A 20,758-nucleotide genomic window follows, 5' to 3' on the forward strand; every position below is an offset into this window, starting at 1 on the left:
CTACTTTCAAAAAGAAACTGAAACAGGAATGAAAAAACAGAGCACCACTACCACCACTTATATATATTTGAAGGCCTCAACTGCTGATAAAATATGAATGTACACTCAAATTTGTTTAGAGCTCATCATGATTTTCGGAACAGTAACAAACTGTATTCAACAAATCTACTTCAATTACAGTATTTAAAAGCATTGTGAGACTGAAATTTAACACAAGTGTATATCGTGCAACGAAAATACAGAAATGCTTTTAAACCACATCAGAATACGCTGGTTTACCATAGGGAATATTTACCAATTTGTAGTAAATTTCACCACAGAAGATGTCTGCAGCTTTGATGATTTAAATCCAGGTGGCTACTCAGTGGTTTTGTAAGGTAGAGCTTCAGAATTGAGGAMTGTCCCTTATCACTGTTTCCTTCACTAAAATAGTTTGCAGTCTAAAGAGTTTCAGAAGCTTTGTTTCAAGGACACCACATGACATCAATAACCACATATTTTCCCAAGAATCAACCATTTGAAAGTATTTCAGAATCAGGGAATTCATTTTAAGCCTCTGAACAAGAGTTAACTGTTTGGTCCAATTCACATGCAGAATGGCAAACTGAAACATGAACATCAATTGCTTGCTTTTGAGCTCATATGAGCTTGAAAATTTGTGGGAAATGCCTGCATTTAGCCTAAAGAAGTCTACCAAACCAGAAGAACACTAAAAAAGAATTTGGGAAGAAAAGGAGGACCAGATGGACAGGATAGGAAAAAATCGCTTTTAAACTGGCCTATAAAATGTATTAGTGAAGACAAAAGAGCAACAACAGTGGAGTAACACTACTGGCCACAGACTGCGTCAAGATTTGGCAATTAAGAATGCAGGGGAACTGCTCTAGTGGATGTAGAAAATCATTAAAACATGAATAATCATTTCAAGGCARTAAGAACAGATTCTGGTAATATTCCAGGTGGGGAGACAGGCAAATTAAAGAACAAGTTATATACTACACAGACATGCCAATATGTAATCTCAACTTTTTTAAGAATAGATCAAATTTTCAGATCTCACAAGTCCCCATATCGTACAGCATTTTTGCTATTTATAAACACTTTCATGATTGAATGATGATCTCTAGGTGCTTTCCAGTGCCTTGTTACTGCCCCAAATACAGGGAGGTGAAGGGGGGAAACACCAACCCCTCCCCAAATTTGACTGTCATCACTGGATCACTTTATTATTTCATGAACAAAAAATCCCAAGATCTGCATGACTGTGGAAAAGCAGAATTAGAAAAAAAAAAGGAATACATAGATCTGCATTAACATTTTCAGCCTTCTCTATCTTCTCTATAGAAGTTTACATACATTATGTGCATTCTTTCTCTCTGCCAACTATTCCCACTCCCAAAATAAAAAGGGGTGGGGGTGGGGGAATTACACAGTAAAGAATAATCTGATTTAAAAGACCCTAGGCACTAGATCTCATGGCATTGAATACCTGCACTAATATGTATTTTGCTCCAATGTCTGAATCAGTGATTACATCCAAGGAGTCAGTCCTTGACGGCTGAGGACAGTCCGAGTTTAAAGTGCCTTCTTCCATGATGTTGCTCTGTAATAACCTTTCAATCTCCCTGTTCAGAATCTCCAATTGATCACACATCATGCAATTTTTAAATGATACGCCTAAAGGAAGAGGGAAAGTCAGCTAATCACTTCTTGTTCAATTCTAATATTAAACTATGAAAACAAACTGTTTCTTGAACAAGTAAAGGCGTATCCTAACAACCTATTTCAATAATTTATCCAGTAACACACTAAAGAAAGGATGGCCTTTGTATTGCAAAATTAAGTATTTCTGTGCTTCAACTCAAGGCCATGTGTGCAACATGGTCTTTACATTTATGTTTGAGGCACGGAGCTGATATCACTAAAGCATTCCAAAAATGGAATCAGCATTTTTCTTCTTAGGAGATATTCTGGTTACTTGAGCATTATATGTTTTACAGTCTTCTACAGTCATACCCCACCAAGTGGCAAGACTGCATAGCACAGAGCAGCTTTAATTTAACATAAAACAGCATTTTGGATTTAAATGACAATCAAAAACAACTAGAAACTAATGCAACTATCATGCTTTTTTGCATTAACAGTCATTATCTCACTGTTAACAACCTAGAGGAAAAAGCTCTAACAGAACTGCAATTTTAAAAGAATTGCAAATTTGAAAGTTATACAAATTTAGTACACTTAAGACACTAAAATTCCACCCCCCACACACATTTGCTAGAAAAAGTTTGGATTGCTCTTAACTGTACTGAGTATTTACTGCCTTCGTTTTCTCTCTCCTTATTTAGTCCAGATTACACTTATTTACATGAATCTGCTCTTGTGGAATTACATCATAAAACATGTTAAACAAACACCTAGAAGCTGAAAAACAAATTTTATCAGAATGTAAAAACACAAATCCCTAACTCACAATTATACTTTTAAACTTAACACATCTGCTGGCACTTTAAGCAAAAATTCTACTATCGCCTGCAAAAATATTTCCTACAACATAAAGCAGCTTTGAAAGTCTTAGCATCTCTTCCTCTTCCCAATTCAGTAAGATTTTTTCTTTTGTTCTGTTTGTTCTCTAGTTTAACTATTCAATGGAGATACTAAGAGAAATGTAGGCTGAAGCAGCAAACTTTATCTTGTTTTGAAGAAACTGAAGGTTCATGATCAACTTAATCTTCCTCCTCCTAATACAGTTCATTAATCATACTCCTGAAAGTTCTTCCTGGAAACTAAGAAGTTTTGTACCTTCCCTAATAGAGATTTGGCAGAAATAGAAATGGTCTATTAGAAAGAATATTATTTAACTTTGTTAAAAATAATAAAAAAAAATCTGAGAAAAATCTAAAAACGAAAGGGCAGAACAGCGCTAATAATAAATACATATACTGTTGCTTATTCAGAAAGTCCTCTGGTTTTACTTAGGTTAATAATTTCCTTTGCTAAGCAATCTCCACTGTGAAAATGTGTAAGCTTTTAAGACCTATTATAAATAAAGTTGGAAACACAGATCAAGAATTTTGTAAAAGTAAAGAAATCTCTCTCCTCTTCACAGAGGAATAAGCTTTGCCGATAGAAACCCTAGGTTAACTGACTTAAATGGATACATAACATACACAACAGGCCCTCATTAAACAAGGGATTCACAGTGCTTATGAAACCCAAGCTTATGGGCTATGAAGAAAAAACCGCAACCCTGATGTTACTTCAGCTGCTCCTGCTCCCTTCTCCCTTGTTCACAGTCTATGTCACATGCACCCGCCTCCCAGTCCAGAACGCTCACATGACTTCTTGTTAAGCAAATTCAGTTTATTAAGACAGCAGAAAACTAACCCACAAAGAGAGACCCAAAAGGATGAGATGAATATCAGAAGTGGTGCAAAGGCATGGAAGAAAAGGGATGGAGAACAGAATCCCTTCAGGCAGCAGCAACCTGCTTTATCAGCTCAGACTTCAACCACACCATCATCCATGCAGCAACAGCCGACCAGAGCTCAGCCAGCAGTATTTCATTAACTGTCCCCTCAGTTAAAACTCCACCCTTCAAAATCAGATCGATGTTTTAAGCCTTGTACAAATTTGTGGTCCACACAGATGACATTTGGCATTTCTGAAAACTAATACATCAAACTTTTCAAGTCATATCATATGGGTTCTGTTGTTCACCCCGCTGCAGCTGAATATTGCAAGAGGAGGTATTGCTGCAACACAGCATTAAAAACTTTAACAGTGTGAATGTTTCAGTGAAACAGAACAGTCACCTATTTAGAAGTAGAGCATAAATGTGATGCAGAATATCTTGAAAAAGAATAGTCAGTTAAAAGTTATATAGGGTTTTTCTCCTTTGTTAATTTGGGGATCAAATGCTTCGTTTCCCCAAAACAAGTTACGTACTTGAATGCATCCTGGACCTGAATTCCGGAAGCAAACAAAGCAAAAATGTATCCTAGCATAGAAAAATAACATAAAACCATCAACAACAATGCAAATAAAACCTTGATCATAGGCAAGGTTTTCAACTGAAGAGAAAAATACATTTAACAGAAAAAACAATGACATTATCACATTATAAAGATCATGTGACACAAGCTTTTAATTTCACAATTAGGTCAAGTATTCTCAAGCAGTAAGAAACATGAAAACACGGGGCTGCCCACTCTGCAAGACCACAGAGACCATCACCAACATTTAGCATCCCTGAAGATTCTGTAACTACTACAAACCTGTACGTTATGTGTATGACATTCAGTCTACATGGCTTGAAGAAATTCTAGAGTGGTATCAGCAAACAATCTAACAGGAGTCAGAAAAGATATTCCCAAATTTCTGAATCCTGCTACTGCAATACCTCCTGTTCACAAATGCGTAATACACATTCAAACTCTATCCTCCAACACATCTTCAGTAATCAACAATGAACAAAATGGAGAGGGAAAGCCTGTAACCTAAATCCTCTTTTCTGTAAACACATTATCACTCTCACATTCAAACAAAACCTTATCAAACACATACAACTATTTTCTGCCTCCTTTGCAACCTCAATGGTTTACAAGTCTCAGGCAAAAAGGAAGGAAGAGAGATTATCATTTCCCAGTCCTATGTTATTGGCATAGAAAATTACAGAATTGGCAACTTTGGGATACCTGGATCTGCTGAATGTTAGTTTCATTAAGCCCTTTTTAACATGCCTCAACACACCATCTGATGATGACTGAGCAAAGCTTTTGAAGAATGGCTAAGTTTCCACTTTTTTATATTTCTATTTTTAGACAAAGGCTGATTCAACATTTTACCAACACTTATTTAYGCCTTCAAACCAGTAACCCTACTTGTATTGTTCTCTAATTTGCCCTAAAGAAATAATAATGCATTCAGCTGGTCCACCAAATGCATAAAGATTTTGTCTTTTTGCAGCTTATAATTCTAAATGAATTATTGTTTTCCTGTCTGAGTTAAATGGGAAGATTTCACTCTAAGAGTTTTGAAAGACAGCTTACTAAAAAAAACTTCAGCTAAACACGAAAAAAGGAAAAAATTAATTTCTCCTTAGTCTGAGCACTTGTATGCAAGCAAAACTGCATGATAAAATTCATGGTAAATTCTTGAGGCTCAGTTTCAGTTTATTAGATATGTTATTTATTCTTTGAAGAATCTATATGAAAGACTAGTGACAGTTATCTCCTCATTAATATTAATCTTTGTGAACAACATTTAGATTACAAATATGCTGCACATTATCCCAGATTGTTGGATGACAGCATTTCAGTACTCAGCTGTACTCTACACAAGTTCTTGTACCATATACTTACCAAGTTATATAAGCATCTTTCATGAATGCTTTAGTCAAAATGACTAATATCAGGCACCTATTAGTTCTCACATCTCCCTACTTGCCCCAGGAACTCTATAAAAGGATGTACTTGCTTTTGAAATATCTCTTACATGTACTCAGGGCTACAAATGTATCAAAGAAAACAAGGTTCACCTCCTACTTAAGACCTGCGACGGCCCTTAGTTGCCGCCAGAATTGATTCAGTCTGCCATGTTACCTAAGCAAGGGGGTTTACATCTCCTATAATAGAGAAAAAGGCTCCCCCTGCTCTCCTTTTAAATAGTCTTCGTGCTGAAGCTCCAGTTAACATTTTATATACATTATGGACATTCAATGGCCAGGGCCCAAGAATGGGACAGAGATCTTGTAAGGTTCTGTGCATTCCCAAAAACTAGGGTTAGTGAGAAGACAGAAGAGCATTTGCATCTGCAAAGATATCCAAAGGAAAATAAGGGTCTTGCACCTTCCAGCTATTAAAAGCAGGTATCATTCAGTGATCAGTTTCAGTTCCACGTCCCGATCAAATCTACACTGTGCCAGGATTTAAGATATTAGTTTCAATTAGAATGACTTGTAACTAGCCTTTAGCTATATTTCTCCGAGAGCTTCCTCAGGATTAGAAGGCTTGAGATGCAAGGTATTTGGCTAAAACCAAGATACCAAAATATCCAGGATAGGCATCTTAAATATTTAAGAAACTGCAGGATGTTATGAACAGGAAAGAAAGCATCCTTTCCGGAACGATGTAATGGTGATTCCAATCACAATTGATACTGCTTGCTCGCTTTAATCCCCATAAAAAAGGTACAGACCCTGGCCAATGCCTCCTAGTAAGTGAATGTACTAAAATCACGTAAGAATTTCTGACTGGCTGAGAACTCATGTAATGACATTTCTGATGCAAATAAAAGAAATGGAGTGGCATCAACTAAACAGTATCAACCAGTCAGAAGACTGATCCCATGAAAAATGGCTATATTCCCATTTGTCAAAGACAAGATCTGGAAAACCCGTACTGTTTCTACAAAGCAGCAGCAAAATTAATCCCTTGCATCCCCAAACATCACAAAAGCAGCTCAAAGGAAGTCAGTACGGCAAAGCCTTCTTTGTGCATAAATAAGCAATTTTATTTGGACCATGGGCAAAGACACAATCTATCAACCCCTAACGAATAGCAATAAAAAGGTTTTGCACTAAGAATTATACAAGCACTGGAGAAAGACATGTTCACACAGGACTGCAGTGCAATTCTCTCCATCTGCTCTTCCCAAAAAGATGCAAGAGCAGACTACTTAAGCGAGAAGCAACAGAAAACTGGATCCCAAAACTTAACGTTCTAATGCTCCTCTGAGGAGAGCCCACCTTGTCCAAGCCTATCTTAAGGCGGACACAGAGAGTCCCTGACATTTGTAGGTGTATATCAACATAAAGCACAGACCTGACAGAATAATCACATCCATGCTAAAAATGCTCTGCTGGTAATACTGCACTAGTTTTTCCCACAAGTACAACTAGGATACAGTTTCTATTTTCATTTAAAATGTATCCACTGCTTACAGATTTAAGTATCTTCTTTTTAGAAGGAAGCTACCTTTCAAAAAAGTTGTGAAATGGGAATGTTGTGAATTGGAGAGAAGTAATGAGGGTTGAAGAGTGAGAGAGGCAGCAAGTCATGAGGCTCAAGTCCAGGTTTGGGGAGACATAAGAAAACTGATGTGATCCTAGCACCACCCCCACAAACACTAATTTAGTATCTCAGTACTTGACTACTGTATACAAGCCACAGTTCAGGGTCAAAAGTCCAGACGTCCCTGATAATTACAAACATTTTATGCTAGTTAGAATTTTAAATTCAAAGGATCATGTTAAAAATATAACTTGCATAAAATTGTAGCATTTCACTGCTTATTGTTAGACCTAGGAGCACAAAAAAAAAGAGGAACAGTGTTACAGTTTTTGTAGCATTATTATCTGTAAGTGCTTTGCTGACTATAGTTGAACACACTAAATTAATTCCAAGATTGTAACAAAACTACAACCTCATATACCTGCAGTATTAACAAGTTAAAAGTTGCAGTTAATTTCTTCCTATTCCAGAACCAATATATTTCCCATAAAAAAAAAAACAACAAAAAAAAACATTTTGGAATTCTCAAGAATAAATGTAGATTCAGTAATATGTAATTCAGTTATACAACCACATTTCTCAGAAATACCACATCCTAATTTAAGAAATACCTACTCTTAAATACTGCATGAAACAGTGATAGATCTAGGCAAATGTTAATAACAGTACTATGTAACTACCTTAGGGACAAAATACCACTCACAGCTAGTTTTAAGATACTGTTTACTACCACAATAGTATTTCAGTCCCAGATGTACAGAATACAAAGTGATATTGATTTGTCAGGGATGACATCACTGACATCTACAATACAGTCTCATGTCACTCTTCTGCTCAGACCTGTTGGGTTTCTTCCCTCACCTCCAATCCCCCTTTCCAAACACAGGTGGTAGTATCCGTAAAGCCTTATCCTTCAGCAGGGAAGTGCTGGACAGCATCCCATCCACTTTTCTACCAAAATAATAGAAGAGAACAGACTGGACTAGCATGAAAGATCAGGCTGTTCCAGGACAGAAATGGTTACACTGAAGTAGAGGGGAGAATCTGTACCCTCAGAAGATGGTAGAAAGAAAATGTGTCCTGGTACCCAGGCCACCGCAGTCTTCACCATGAGGAAAGAGCTCCCCAAAGAGAGACCTTAGACCATCAATGAGATCAAATCTACCAGAAAAGAAAGAATTAAGCCAGAGGTTTCTGCACCCTGGTTGAGACTCCTTACACAATCTCACTGACCTTTACCTCAAAAAAGCTTAAAGGTATTACAAGACTTGGTGGCATCACGATTTTTTTTTTTATGCTGATATCATGAATGATTCAGTACCATCCATCACTACTACCTTTCTATTGTCAGACATCCCTGAAAACACAGAGAGATTGTTTCAATGAAATTCTGTGGCTCACAGACTTTTTGACTTTGAGTGCTATTTTTTGTTTGGTGTTGAAGAATTATTTCAGATGTCCAGTGTACAGTGCAAAACACTCATCCTGTATTGGTACAGGAGAGTATTAAGTGCACATTTACAAGACACTAAGTACTATACAGTGGCAGTGCTTATATCAATCACCTAATAAGATTAAAAATGTAAACGTTAACTAGGCATTTTATAATTTCCCAAGATGCAGAAACAAAAGTTCTGTTTTCATCCAGGTTTAGTCTTTAGTCACCCATTAATATAAACTCCCCCGATGTGTGTCTGAAACTAGCACATACACCATTATCCTTTCCATTATTTCCGTCAGGCTATTCACTTACCTTGCATCGGCCTCAAAAGGCCACTGCCACAGCCTCACATGATGGATTAACTGAGCACACACAGGACAGCAATCCTGCACATTTGCAGTTAATCTGAGACCTCCTGGAAGTGTTGAATTTAACATTTATGCACAGAATCAGGTAACTATGCACACAGAGAGGACTAATACACAGCAACAGACAGAAAAGACAGTGAGCAAACCCACAGCATGACACAACCAATCCAAGCAAAAAAAGCATAAGGCAGTTCCCTGGCTTATGCAGCACAAACTATACACACTCTTAAATTTATTTTGATGTCTTTCAGACTAGAAAATAATTTTCCCAAGCTAAACATTTTTTTTTTTAAATCTGATTTCAGCTTGTACCATACAGGATCAGAACCATCAGAAAAAAAATCAAAAAAAAAAAAAAAGAAAGGAGGGATGAACCACCCAGTTGGTAGCACAGCAGAATGAAGACAGCACCAAGTATTATAAGTTTATTTTATTCTGGACAAGCAGCAAAAATATGCTTCTTTGAACCAAAGTGAAGTTCCCACAGCTAAAATCAGCTAAATAGCAGTTTCTCATAGAAATATTCAAGGTGCTTTAGCAGCAAGCAAACCAAAAACCTGGCAAACATGAAAATTTTATTAATTAACAGACAGGACCATGATCATGTCTACACTACAGATTTTCATTGTCACAATTGCACAAGTCGGAAATGTGAAAGGGTACAATCCTTGATGAACTCAGCAGTGCTGGCATAAGCTACTCACACAGATACGATTATACCAGCAGAACTGTACTTTTACCTGTATGATTCATTCCGTTTACAGGGTAGGGCAGCGGATGTGCACAAGAGAAGTGCAGTGTTGTTTTGTCAGTAGAGCTTTCCTAATATGTATGCAGCTACATTAACACACTAGCACAGGGCCTTCCAAGTAGAGAAGCAGTTGTATCAGGAGGAAGTAAAAATTTGAAACTTCACTCAAATTCCTTGAATGAACAAAACTATGCTGGCAAATACATTTTATTAAATTTGTGTATATGTGAAAGGTTTTGCCAGCATAACTATATCTGTTAATAGCCGGGGAAAGAACTATACTAACAACTGTACTGACAAAACTTTTGCAAAGGCCAAACCTAAACATAACGGCACTTTACACACTGTGCACATCCTCCAAACTGTATGCTCATAATCATGTTTGATAAACAAAGTTCATATTCAATTTAGTGTTTTCTGCATTTAAGGAACATTAACTTATTTTTAGAGGAAAGAACATAAATAGCATTAAATAGATTCCACCATTATTTTCTAGTCCAGAGCTTCACTGTTACTTGCAAGACTAGGCAGAGAGACTCTCTACTGCCTTACTACCAGACAGACATTTGGCTTTTTCACCATTCCTATAGTATTTTCTGAAGCCTATGTTCACCATCTTCTCTGAATGGTCTTCCCATATCTGCCTAACAATGAAAACTTACCTAAAGAGAGCAAAATGATTTTTTTGGTCAGTTTTACTTCTGCTCTTCGGGTCTGAACGGTACAAGCAAAGAAAAGGTGGCTAACAGATTTTGCTCATTAAGAAAAGCTCTGCAGCATCACAAGCAGCGTAGATAGCTCTGCTTTTTTTCCTTTTCCCTTTTATATAAATAGAAGGGAAAAAAAGGAGGCTTTTCAAGGTTAGAAGCTTATATTCTGAAGAAATTAACCCTCTCCACACAGGAAACCTTCTAAAGGCCCCAGTACAAGCCAATTTTACAAGCCACGGTCTCAAGTTTAGACAACAGAAATACCAATTACAAACTTGTCATTGGATTACTCAATATACAATAACCTTTACCATACTTTTGCCATTGCTTTGAACAGAAACACATTACAAAAACATACTACTTATCAGCCTAATGTTCATTTATCTGCTACTGAACTTGACCACTTCAGCAGCCCTGAATATATTTTCAGCAACTGCACAGGAGAGCTTCAGAAAGGTGATTCACACAACCAGACATTTTCACACTGAAGTATCAAGGACATTGGTTCTTTATCATGACTGTTAGGAACCCTCAGCTGATAAGTGAGACAGCAATTGTTTATTAGGTTTAAGTCTAAGAGTTAAATATTGTAAAGATCTCAAACATCCCGTAGCTTGTTTATTTATTACACATATAAGATTACAATCCTAGAGCTGTCAAATTCCAACTTGAATAGTTACACTGTACCTAATTCTCCTTCAACTGTTGTCCACAAAATAATAAGGTTGTGCAGGCTTTTTGTCAAGTTGGTACTACTGTAGTACACAAAGCAATTATAYATATCCTAAAATAGTCTATATATAAAAAAACCTTAGCTTTACATTGTATTTCAAAGATCTATGTCCTCTGGTAAATCTGGTTATTGTTGCCAGCACAACTACGCGTGCAGAAGTGGACTCAGAACAAATACTCGATTTCAATTTCTGACCCTATCAGCACACCCGTTGAAGAAAAAACCTGTACTTTTCCATATATGATTTTTTTCCTCTTATTTTGTTTGCAAAGCTAAGATACGAAATCTGAAACCGGTTATCAGTTTCGTTCTTATCCCATCAAGAAGGCTTCATAAAATGAAGTGAAACGAGAACAAATTTCTCCTTCAGAATTCAGCAAAGTAATATACAGTTATTACAAAATACTGATTTTGCTATTGCAAATGCAGGAAACACAATTCAGTTCCCAATTTTGATAAGTGCTTATTGTGAGGACATATATAACGCTCATTAAATATTCTTTGTCTTAGCTCCCCCACTAGAAAAATTAAAGTACTACTTAACCTCAAAATCTACCAATGCTTTTAAGATTACCATCATTAGTATCTGTGAAGTATTCAGTTATTTTAGAAGTTGTTTTAGATAAAAATGTAATACTGATACAAGCCTTAAAGTGCAACTGACAGTGGACTAAAGATTCAACTAATGAAGACAGAGGCTTTACAGCACACAAAGGTGGTACCAGTTCTTGCATAAAAAGTTAGATTAATCTTGCTTATGTTAAAATCCTCTCCTTAAACTTCTTGCCACTGTCCAACTGGTTATAGCACTGCAGGAGACACTAGGCAGAAGTGCACCAGAGTGTGAAACTAGTGCAGACATTACCAATTCGGTCAACTAGAAACCATCTAATCCTACTCCTACTGAGTACAGTCCCTTCTTCTTCCCTTTCATTTTCATCAGTTAAGGATTACAGACTTCCAGTCTGTAATCCTTGCCTTTCCTCTTTCCACCTAATACTTGTAGATAAAGTTTCAGACTGCACAAAATTAAAAGCCCACAGTTGTAAGTTACAACTATAAAGACAGTGACTGTTTTTAACTGAAAACAAATAATATAATCCACTTCTAGATAATCTTAATAGTGAAGCAGGATTATGCAGAACAAACAGTATCCGCTGATGAGTCCACTAGGCACTAGAAAATAAGTATTCAATTTTATTTACTAATTTGGACTCATATAGTTCTATTAGCATTGTTTCCAGGAGTTTCAAGGTTTGTTTGTTTGTTTGTTTAAAACATAAAAGACAACACATCTCCTCTTAGTTATATCAAGAGTACCATTTGAAGCAGTGTGCATTATATGTATTATATCTGAATATTTTTAAATCYGTAAATATTTTATGGTGCACATGAAATCGCAGCAGAACAAGAAGATTATCTGCATACCAATAGAAATTAACTAGGCAGAATCTCCCTTTTTTGTTTGGGGGGGGGGGAGGGGGTCCACAGAACTCTTGGGGAAAAAAAACCAAAAAAACATTATTTAAGTTCTAGTCTTCCAATCAACAATTTTTCCATTTGCAAATCAGCGGAGTCATGCAGTCTCAAAGTAGGCTGAAGACTAACATGATCCTTTATTTTTCTACCAAAGTGCATTTAAAAAGCTTTGTGTGCAATATGTTTCTGGAACTGTCAAGGAAAAAAAATTACAAGAAAAAAAAATAATAAGGCCTAACTCTGAAAAGCTATTTTCAGCATACTTCTATATTTATTCCTATAGAAAGCTCCAAATGTCAAAGAATGGTAATGAGCAGCTGACATACATAAAAGTGGAGCATGACCCAAAATATCTATTACAACTAACACAGTATATGCTACACTTGTACAGTAACTAAACATTATCTGTTTTCACTGACCAGCAATTCAATTGTTCAAAAGGGCTAGTAAGTTTGTGTCTAGAAATATCAACAGGACAGGGTTAGAGCTAAACCAGTTCAAATCACCACTTATAAGAAAACTGTGTATAAAATAGAAAGACAAAAAAGCAAACAGTGAAAGAGTTCTCAAAAAAGGAAGCAATATATAGTTGAAGATCAGCTGTCAAAGAATTTACTTAAGTAAGGCTGTGTTCATTAAGTATTCAAAAGAGCTATTTCTACAAATTATTTAAATTAGATTAGCCAGCAAGAAATACAAAACAAGAAAATTAGGAATCTTAAATAACTTAAAAGGATGTAAATATATAAGGAGTCAGCAATTTTGCCTCCCTGAAGTTCCTAAGGGAAAACATGAAAGCCCACGCAAGAAAAACAGCATGTTACACTGTTTTAAGCTACAGAACATACAAACACCATGAAAAGAATAAATTTATATATATAATTTTGTAACACATTAAAATGATTTTATGGTTCTTTCCAAATTAAAAGTGACAAACTATATTATATTATAGGATTTTCTTCACCTACCACTGAAATATAGCTATCACTTGGAGGTATAAACTGAAAACTACTTGAACAGTCTGAAAAAGAATTTGGTCACCATAAAAGAAGAGCTTTTGCAAGCAAATAAGCAGCAAACAGGTTTACCGTCACCTCCACGAGACAGCATTTAAGTACATTAGCGCAAAAGGAGGGGGAAGAGGGAAGAGAATAAAGTTATTGACTGGAAAATTATTAATATTTAAAGCCAGCCAACAAATAGCATTGTCTGGAGTTTCAAGCCCTTGTCCTTTCCCTGTTCAAGAAAGTCACCAGAACAGGATGAAATTCACCTTTTCTTGAATAACTCACCAAGACGGGGCAGGTTTCCTCGGCCCAGAAAAGGTAAAAACGAACTTCAGCTCAGGAAAGTTTTAGTCCRTCCCACCCACCGAAGACCCCAGACCCAGCATGAGTTTTCGGCTGGGTTTCCGGAGTCCCTGTCAAGGAGAGAATCGCCCCAGTGCCAGACTCCCGCCCCTCAGGGCCCTGGCGGAGTAGCCCTCATCCGGTACTGGTACATGATGGAGAAACGGGCGAGAAAGACGGTTAAGTCGATCGTGACGTCACGGAGAAGTGTGGCGGCGTCAGCTTGATTATGACGTCGATCGCATCAGAGCCCAACCGTCATCTCCTTTCCCCCAAAATGGAGGAACCCGCCTTCTAGCCCGCTCCGCCCGGGGAGGGCGTCCTCTCCGCTCCGGCCCAACCACGTTATGAGCTTACGGGGCGGCGGCTTTTAGCTTCCTTCGGGGGCCCCGCACTGAGTCGCCGACCTCCTCTGGAACCGGGCCAGGCCTCCGACGTGCCCGCGCCCTGGAGCCGCACCAACGGTGCCCTGGAAACAGGCCGCGCCGCCCCCGCGGCCCTCCGGTCGCCCTGACCCGCACCGCCCGCCCGCCCGCCTCCATTTTCTAGTCGATCCCAGGGCGTCCAGGCCGGAGCAGGCGGCCGCCCCTTCTCCACGACCCCTCCGCCGCAGCGGCGGCCCCACTCCCTTTCTCCTCCCATCCCGGTGCTCCTCCGGTTGCCTCCCTCACTCACCGCGGGGAGGGGGGTGGGGAAAATCTCGCCGCCGCCGAGGGGGTCTCAGCCGAGTCGAGCCGCCATTTCCTCCTCGCACCCGTTCCACAGCGCTGGGCGGGGGCTGCTCCTCCCCCGCTACCATAGAGACCAACATGGCGGCCGGCCGCGGCCTAGAACGCCCCAACGGTCGGCGCACCGCTCTCCGCTTTGCGCACGGCTCCTTGGAGGACTCGGCGGGCCCGGGCTCCGCCCCGCGGCCCAGCAAGGCGGGCGGGGCGCGGCCTGGCCGGCAGCACGAGGCAGGAAAGCAGCGCGCGGCGGCGGCAGCCCCTGCCCGTCTCCCTTCCCTCCCGGGCTGGCACGGCGGCTCCCGCCGGCCCCATGGCGCGGGGAGCTTCCCTTCAGCTCCGGGCAGCCGCCTCTCGCCGTCCTGGGCGGCTGAGGGGAAGCGGGGGCCGGGCTGCCGCCTGCTCCGCTACGGCCTGGCTCTGTGGTACCAACAGCACCTGCCCCATTTCTCCTTGTTACTGAAGAGATGGGGGTGATCTTACCTCATGGAAACGGCACACTTTTATTCGAGGCTSGGGGGGCCTAGGCAAAACAGCCCTGCAGCAGTGCTAAACACCATTTTGCTCACAGTGACTTAGTCTTGCARGGCAAGTGCAGCTTTCTGACAGGATTAACATGGTGGAGCAGCTCCTGCACCSATCTGAGCGCTGTCCGCAGCTCCAACTGCTCGCATCAGCCATGCTCCCCAGCTGGGCTGAGCTCATTCTGTTTCCAATTTATTTATTTATTTTTTCCTAGTTTAGTCCATCTGTTTTTGAAAATCAAATAGCAATTGTTGCAGTAATGTTTTCCCTTGGGTCCAGGTTAATTGCTGTGGGAGAAGTGTTCACTGGATTAGCTCATCCACCACACAGAGGTTTCCCCATAAACTCCATCTCAAAATGGTTAGGTATTCAGAAACTCTCCGAAAGCCAAACTCTGCTAGAAACATGCAGGGCTAGCTCCAGTTTCCACATTTTGTTCCTCCTGTCAGTGTTTGATATTTGTAATGAGAAACACCTATAGCTCAAGATCACTGAGGGGGTGCCAAAATTTACAGGATGACCCATGAGGCCATGCAAAAACTTGTGACATGAATATTTGAAGAACCTTCTATTCAGAAGTGGAGGTATAACGTTTGGTTCTTTGACTAACCCTGATCCYGCGCATTTTTCCTCATGAGCTGATAAACTAATTTCAGTTGGATTCCAGACAGGTGTAGTGTTTAGTAGAGATGGTTTAAGGACTAACAACATATGTGAAAACAGAGGTGTTAAAAAAAAAAACATTAATTCTATAGAATGATTCAATTACTTTTACAGAAATCTACACTCTAAAGCACAATATATACAAGACTTCTCATGGTAAAAGTTCAGGATAATGTTAGAAAAGCTATTAGCCTTCTTTTTGCAACAGTACAAAGTCAGCCTCTTCCCACCTGTAAAACTGGGCAGTACTTACTTCACACAGGAACACCAGGAAGTAAAAACACTGAGATCCCTGTGCAAAAGTACAAGACAGCATTATTAGGGGCAAGCAGTAGTTTTTTTGATTGTTCCTTGTCTACAGAGCTACAATAAATGAAAGGCATATGGAGGGAGAATATCTTATGCTTTGGTAGATCAAYCTTCACTGTGATTTATGCCCTAGGAAAAGCTAATGGTGTGTTGTTGATGCAGGGATTTAGCATYTAGGGAGTGTGCAAAACAAGGAATTGCACACCAAGAGTGAATAGGGGATGCCTGCAAATCCAGCAGTAAAGCAGGTATTAAATACCTCATGGTCATTTGGTAAGAGGTTTACACCTTAACGTAATACTGATTCAATTTGCACAACCAGTGAATTCTAACCTACATCTTTGTGTTAAAAGATTGCCTTGTTTTCACTAATCCCAAGTCAGAGTATCTACCTTTCATGATTAAACACATATGTCACCCTCAGTTAAATGGTCTCTTCAATTCCTCAGCCCTTTCTCTKCCTCATTCCTTTCCCTGCCTCTCTCCTTTCCTGCATTAGAGCCTAATTTCCCTTAATTTGGAAATTTATTCCTGGGTTACTGATCTGAATTTCCATTTTGCTGGCAGCATATAKAAGTCACCCTTTCCTTAGTGATCTGTATTATGTGATTATTGACTCAGTTTAGGCCCCATTTTGTATAATGCGATGATGATTTCTAACTGCTTGGAACTCAAAACTCTGCTGGGAAGTCCTAGCAGAAAGATTAACGACTATCCATCAGCTTCTAAAACAGCCTAATAAGCATCTTATCTAGCTCTCCTTAAGTCCTGGAGARGCTTAGGCTTCACACGTGCAAGGCCCTCAACACTACTCTCCTTAAAGCTTTTCTCAATTGCTTTCCAAAACCTTCTCCGCTATTAGGCAGTCAATGCACTGAGACTTTGTTCTGCAGCTGATGCATCTTCTATTTTTTTCCTCAAATTTCCCTAATGTATCAATTTTTTTTTTTAATTTGGGTAGCTGCAAAATGGCCTTACTTATGTTTGTAGTGTATCACATAAGGGGACCCTGGTCTATAGGCACTACCATAAAACTACAATTTGTAATACACACTAAGACATTATCTTTGTGCTGCAAAGAGCAGGTGTCCCCTAATCTGGGTTCATATGGTGAGAAAATAGCAAAGAGATGTCAACTCCACTCTTTCACTCACCTCTTCACCAAGATTTTCAAATGTTTGGAGATGCAGAGCCCCAAAAGATGATACTTACTTTATGTTCAGCCCCTTTTCTCAGTTCTTCCTCACTGAATGTTCTGGAAAGCCAATTTCAGCAGCCAGGTGAAAACTAGAGACAGAGATAGCCTGTGAAAAGAGCAGGGATAAAAGCAAATGAACAAGTTTTCTTCCCTCCATCTGTTTTTTAAACAGATAATTGATCATTTTAAGTCAGAGACTAATTTCTGTCAGCTGTGCTCAAGCTTTACCTTTTCTGTGTATGAAGGCCTCTCCACCTCCACAGTCCAGCACACTCAAAACCAGACACCACAGGTGTCAAGGTAGTGTATCCTTTGGGTGCTCGATTCTCCAAGGCTGCCGATTCATCATTTTTCATAAGCACTAGGCGAACACAGAGGTACTTTACCCTCAAGTTAATTATATTCACATAAGGAAAGCATTCCCCTTCCCTGTCAGGAAACAGAAGCTGGCAGGGATTTTTTCCCCCCAATTCCAGGTAAATTTTTTCCCTGAGAATGTAATCTTTCACAGAGATTTTAGTGACTTCTTCAGGGATTAGTGATTTTGGTTTGAGGTTTATTAGAGTCCACTCAGCTCTAAATACCAGCTACCAAAACACCTCTGAGTAAAACCAGGTTTATCAGATCAGAATCCAAGTAAGAATTCTATAACTTGCACTGAATTACTTTGGCAGATATATTATACAAGTTTCTTTCATTCTCAATTTTGTAGTCTTCACAACATCCAAATTCTCATGTTATTACTACCCGTATTACTATAAGATTATAGTAGAACAGTGGCATATCGAAGACAGGCTAGTTTCCAAAGAGCAAAATACTTTGCTTCCACACATTCTAATCCAACTTTCAAGCCACAGATGTATCCTGCAAGGTTTTCGCTGAATAATAAAGTTTTGGTTACAAGTTTGGGTAGAATCCTAACAGAAGTTAGGATTTACTGCTAAGAAAAAGTGGAATGATGCAGAAAGCTTTTGCCCTGAATTGCTGCACAGCTTTGTGTCTTCCTACTCCTTTTTTACTTTCGTGAGGCTTAGTATCTACTAGAACAAAGTCCTGCAAGCCATACATTTTGGCATTCCCAAATCCTTCAGTATTCCAGGCCACGAAGCTCAGGGAACATAAGCGTCTCGCTAAACATATACGTCATTAAAGACAGCAAGCAGGTATTATACATGAGATGGCTAAACATTTACTCAATAGGCTGCACGTTAAAAGGAGGGGAACACAGAAAGTGACTAAACAGATTTATATCAGGAGAGAGTTAGTACAAAATATGTGTCCTTTATCACTCAGGATACTGCTGAAGCCCTCAAACATGCAGAATTTTCATTGTATCCAGCACAYTAGTAGGGAAGACGGGCCTATATCAAGGTAAAGTAATTACAGTTCATAAGTTATTTATATACTTGGGATCTTACCCGATTGGGTTAATGCTACCATCAAAAAAAGTGTTACTAGGAGCAGTACTATTCAATAGTATTTAACCACATAAAACAATTCATGCATCAGAAAAGCACTTTGTTTTCAGCCTCAGTAAGAAAACACTTCATTAGCAACATTCAAAATGTTGTTGTTGCAACTAAAGTGATTATAAAATCTCTTCTCCTCTCAAATACAGCTCAGTCTCTAAGAAGCTTTGATATTACCATAAACATCAAAAAACTAGAAAAGCATAGGAAAGGGAAAAAGAAGAGAATGCAGCTGGACATTACATTCACACAGATAGATTACAAATTTCTTTCTGGTAACCCCAGGGTCAGAAAAAAAGCCCCTTCCTGGAAAAAAAAAGGTGGGGAAAAAACAGTATTTTTCATGAGAAGCAAAACCACAAACCAGGATCTGCCTTTAGCCCCTYTTTACTTTTCTTTAGCCCAGAGGACATTAGAAGGGATAAATGGAAACTTTTCTATTGCAGTTAGTTGAACATCCCAACCTGTAAAAAAAGGTATCAGCAATGCATAATCACACATGCTGCCAAACAGCAGCTTGTAAATTTTGGGTTTGCTTATTCAGTGTAATTATTCTACTTACTAGAAAGCAATTACACCTAGTCTCTGCTCTTCACCTGTAAACAGCAGTTGTGGTATGAATTACACTCTGGTGTCTCCTCTCTGCTCAGGGTGCGGTTCCCTATCTAGCAAACTCAGGAAACCCTCCTAGAGAGGGGCCTCTGCCTCCTCGCTCCCTCTTTATGGAAGTCTCCTGAGCAACCCCACCTTTCAGGGAGGAGCTGATAAAACCAGACAGGGCATCAAAAAGAAACRGAGATTTACAAGACTACTGGTTCAGAAAGAAAAGAAATAGAAGTAAGAGAAAAGTTATGTTTGCCTAAGAGTCAAATCCACTGAGAAGGGCTTTTAGATTAATGCTGGAAGAAAACCTGCTGTTAAATCAGTAGGAATATTAGCCAACACTGTAGCTTTGTCATACAGCTAACGGCAACTGGTGGCCTGTATGATTAAATGTTCTTTTTTTGTGCAAAACTCTGTATTGTTTATGAGCACAGAGGTTTGTTTGGAGAAGGAAGTTAAAATAATGTATTATTGATTAAATGTAGACATTCACAGCTTCAACGGGGATACAATTTTAATGAAACTAAGTTTTGGAGGCTATGCTTATAGCACAGTTACAAAAAAAAAAAGTGAAAAAATGAGTAATCGCATCCTTATTCTCACTCTGTACAGGTGAAATTATATTTTCCAGGGGACTATCATTTCCACTATTCCACACAGAAAAACTTCATCTCTTAAGCTCTGCTTTCCATGTAAATATACAAACTGAGGTGTTTTTTTTTCTTTTTTTTCCACAAACCCTACTGGATTTAGCTGCACCGAGTGGAGTTTATCGCTTCTTTTCAGCCACCAGTACTAATTTCGACAGCGATCATGAAGCGGAACCCTCAGCCACTGCAGCTCACCCTCCAGCATACCAACATCAACGGAAATTGGTGGAATTTTACATTAATGTACCAAGCCATCACCTACAGGAGCCAAGGAGGAGACCCATTTCCCTCTGTGCGGCCCTGGAGGATCGGCAGGGCCCACTCTGCAGGCGGTAACCGAGGCTGAACGCCCTGCACATGCCAACCACGGCCCCCGGCCCGCGCCGAAGCGCCGGGCGGCCGCGGCCTCGCCCCGGCCCCTCAGGCGCAGCGCTGCGGCGCGCAACCGCCTCTCGCGCACCTAGGCCACCCCCACTCTATGGTCACCCTGGCGGGGGTCTCCCTCAACTCTATGATGCTGGCGAGCCCCCCCTCTCCCACCCCAACCCTTCGTCTCTATGGTATCTCCTCCCCACTGGACGTGTGTGTACATACAGGGGCGGACGTACACTCTGTCCCGCGCCCCGACTCTATGGTTGCATTTTCTCGCCGCTCTCTGGGCGCTGATTGGCCGAGCGGGCAGTTCTCGCGAGACCCGCGAGCCAGCGGCCTGGCTGAGGCGGCGGAGGGGGCCCGGGTTCGTGCGTCGGTGCCGGCAGCGCGGCGCGCTCGG

At 39.9% G+C, this 20,758-nt stretch overlaps 1 protein-coding gene and 1 long non-coding RNA gene across 4 annotated transcripts in view; both read right to left on the reverse strand.

The window, feature by feature from the left end:
- The window catches only part of DIDO1 (death inducer-obliterator 1), a 59,142-nt gene extending 44,463 nt beyond the window's left edge, over positions 1 to 14,679 (reverse strand). Inside the window, exons 1-2 of one of the 3 annotated variants that reach the window (XM_026056869.1) lie at positions 14,520 to 14,679; positions 1,490 to 1,677 (exon numbers count right to left, since the gene is read on the reverse strand). In XM_026056869.1, the coding sequence (XP_025912654.1) occupies positions 1,490 to 1,677; positions 14,520 to 14,655 (324 nt within the window). In that variant the 5' untranslated portion in view covers positions 14,656 to 14,679. Of the gene's footprint in view, positions 1 to 1,489; positions 1,678 to 13,787; positions 14,333 to 14,519 lie in introns of those variants that run through there. The other 2 variants (XM_026056854.1, XM_026056862.1) reach the window with 2 other exon arrangements.
- A 565-nt stretch (positions 14,680 to 15,244) lies between these two features.
- On the reverse strand, positions 15,245 to 17,612 carry LOC112961030. Its single transcript, XR_003251919.1, has 4 exons — positions 17,493 to 17,612; positions 17,279 to 17,370; positions 16,011 to 16,049; positions 15,245 to 15,381 (listed from the first exon to the last, which is right to left on the reverse strand). It is a non-coding gene; the product is annotated as an uncharacterized LOC112961030 (long non-coding RNA).
- Between the last annotated feature and the right edge of the window lie 3,146 nt (positions 17,613 to 20,758).

This window comes from Apteryx rowi, unplaced genomic scaffold (genome assembly GCF_003343035.1).
Source record: "Apteryx rowi isolate R43461 unplaced genomic scaffold, aptRow1 scaffold_0, whole genome shotgun sequence".
NCBI classification, from domain to species: domain Eukaryota; kingdom Metazoa; phylum Chordata; class Aves; order Apterygiformes; family Apterygidae; genus Apteryx; species Apteryx rowi.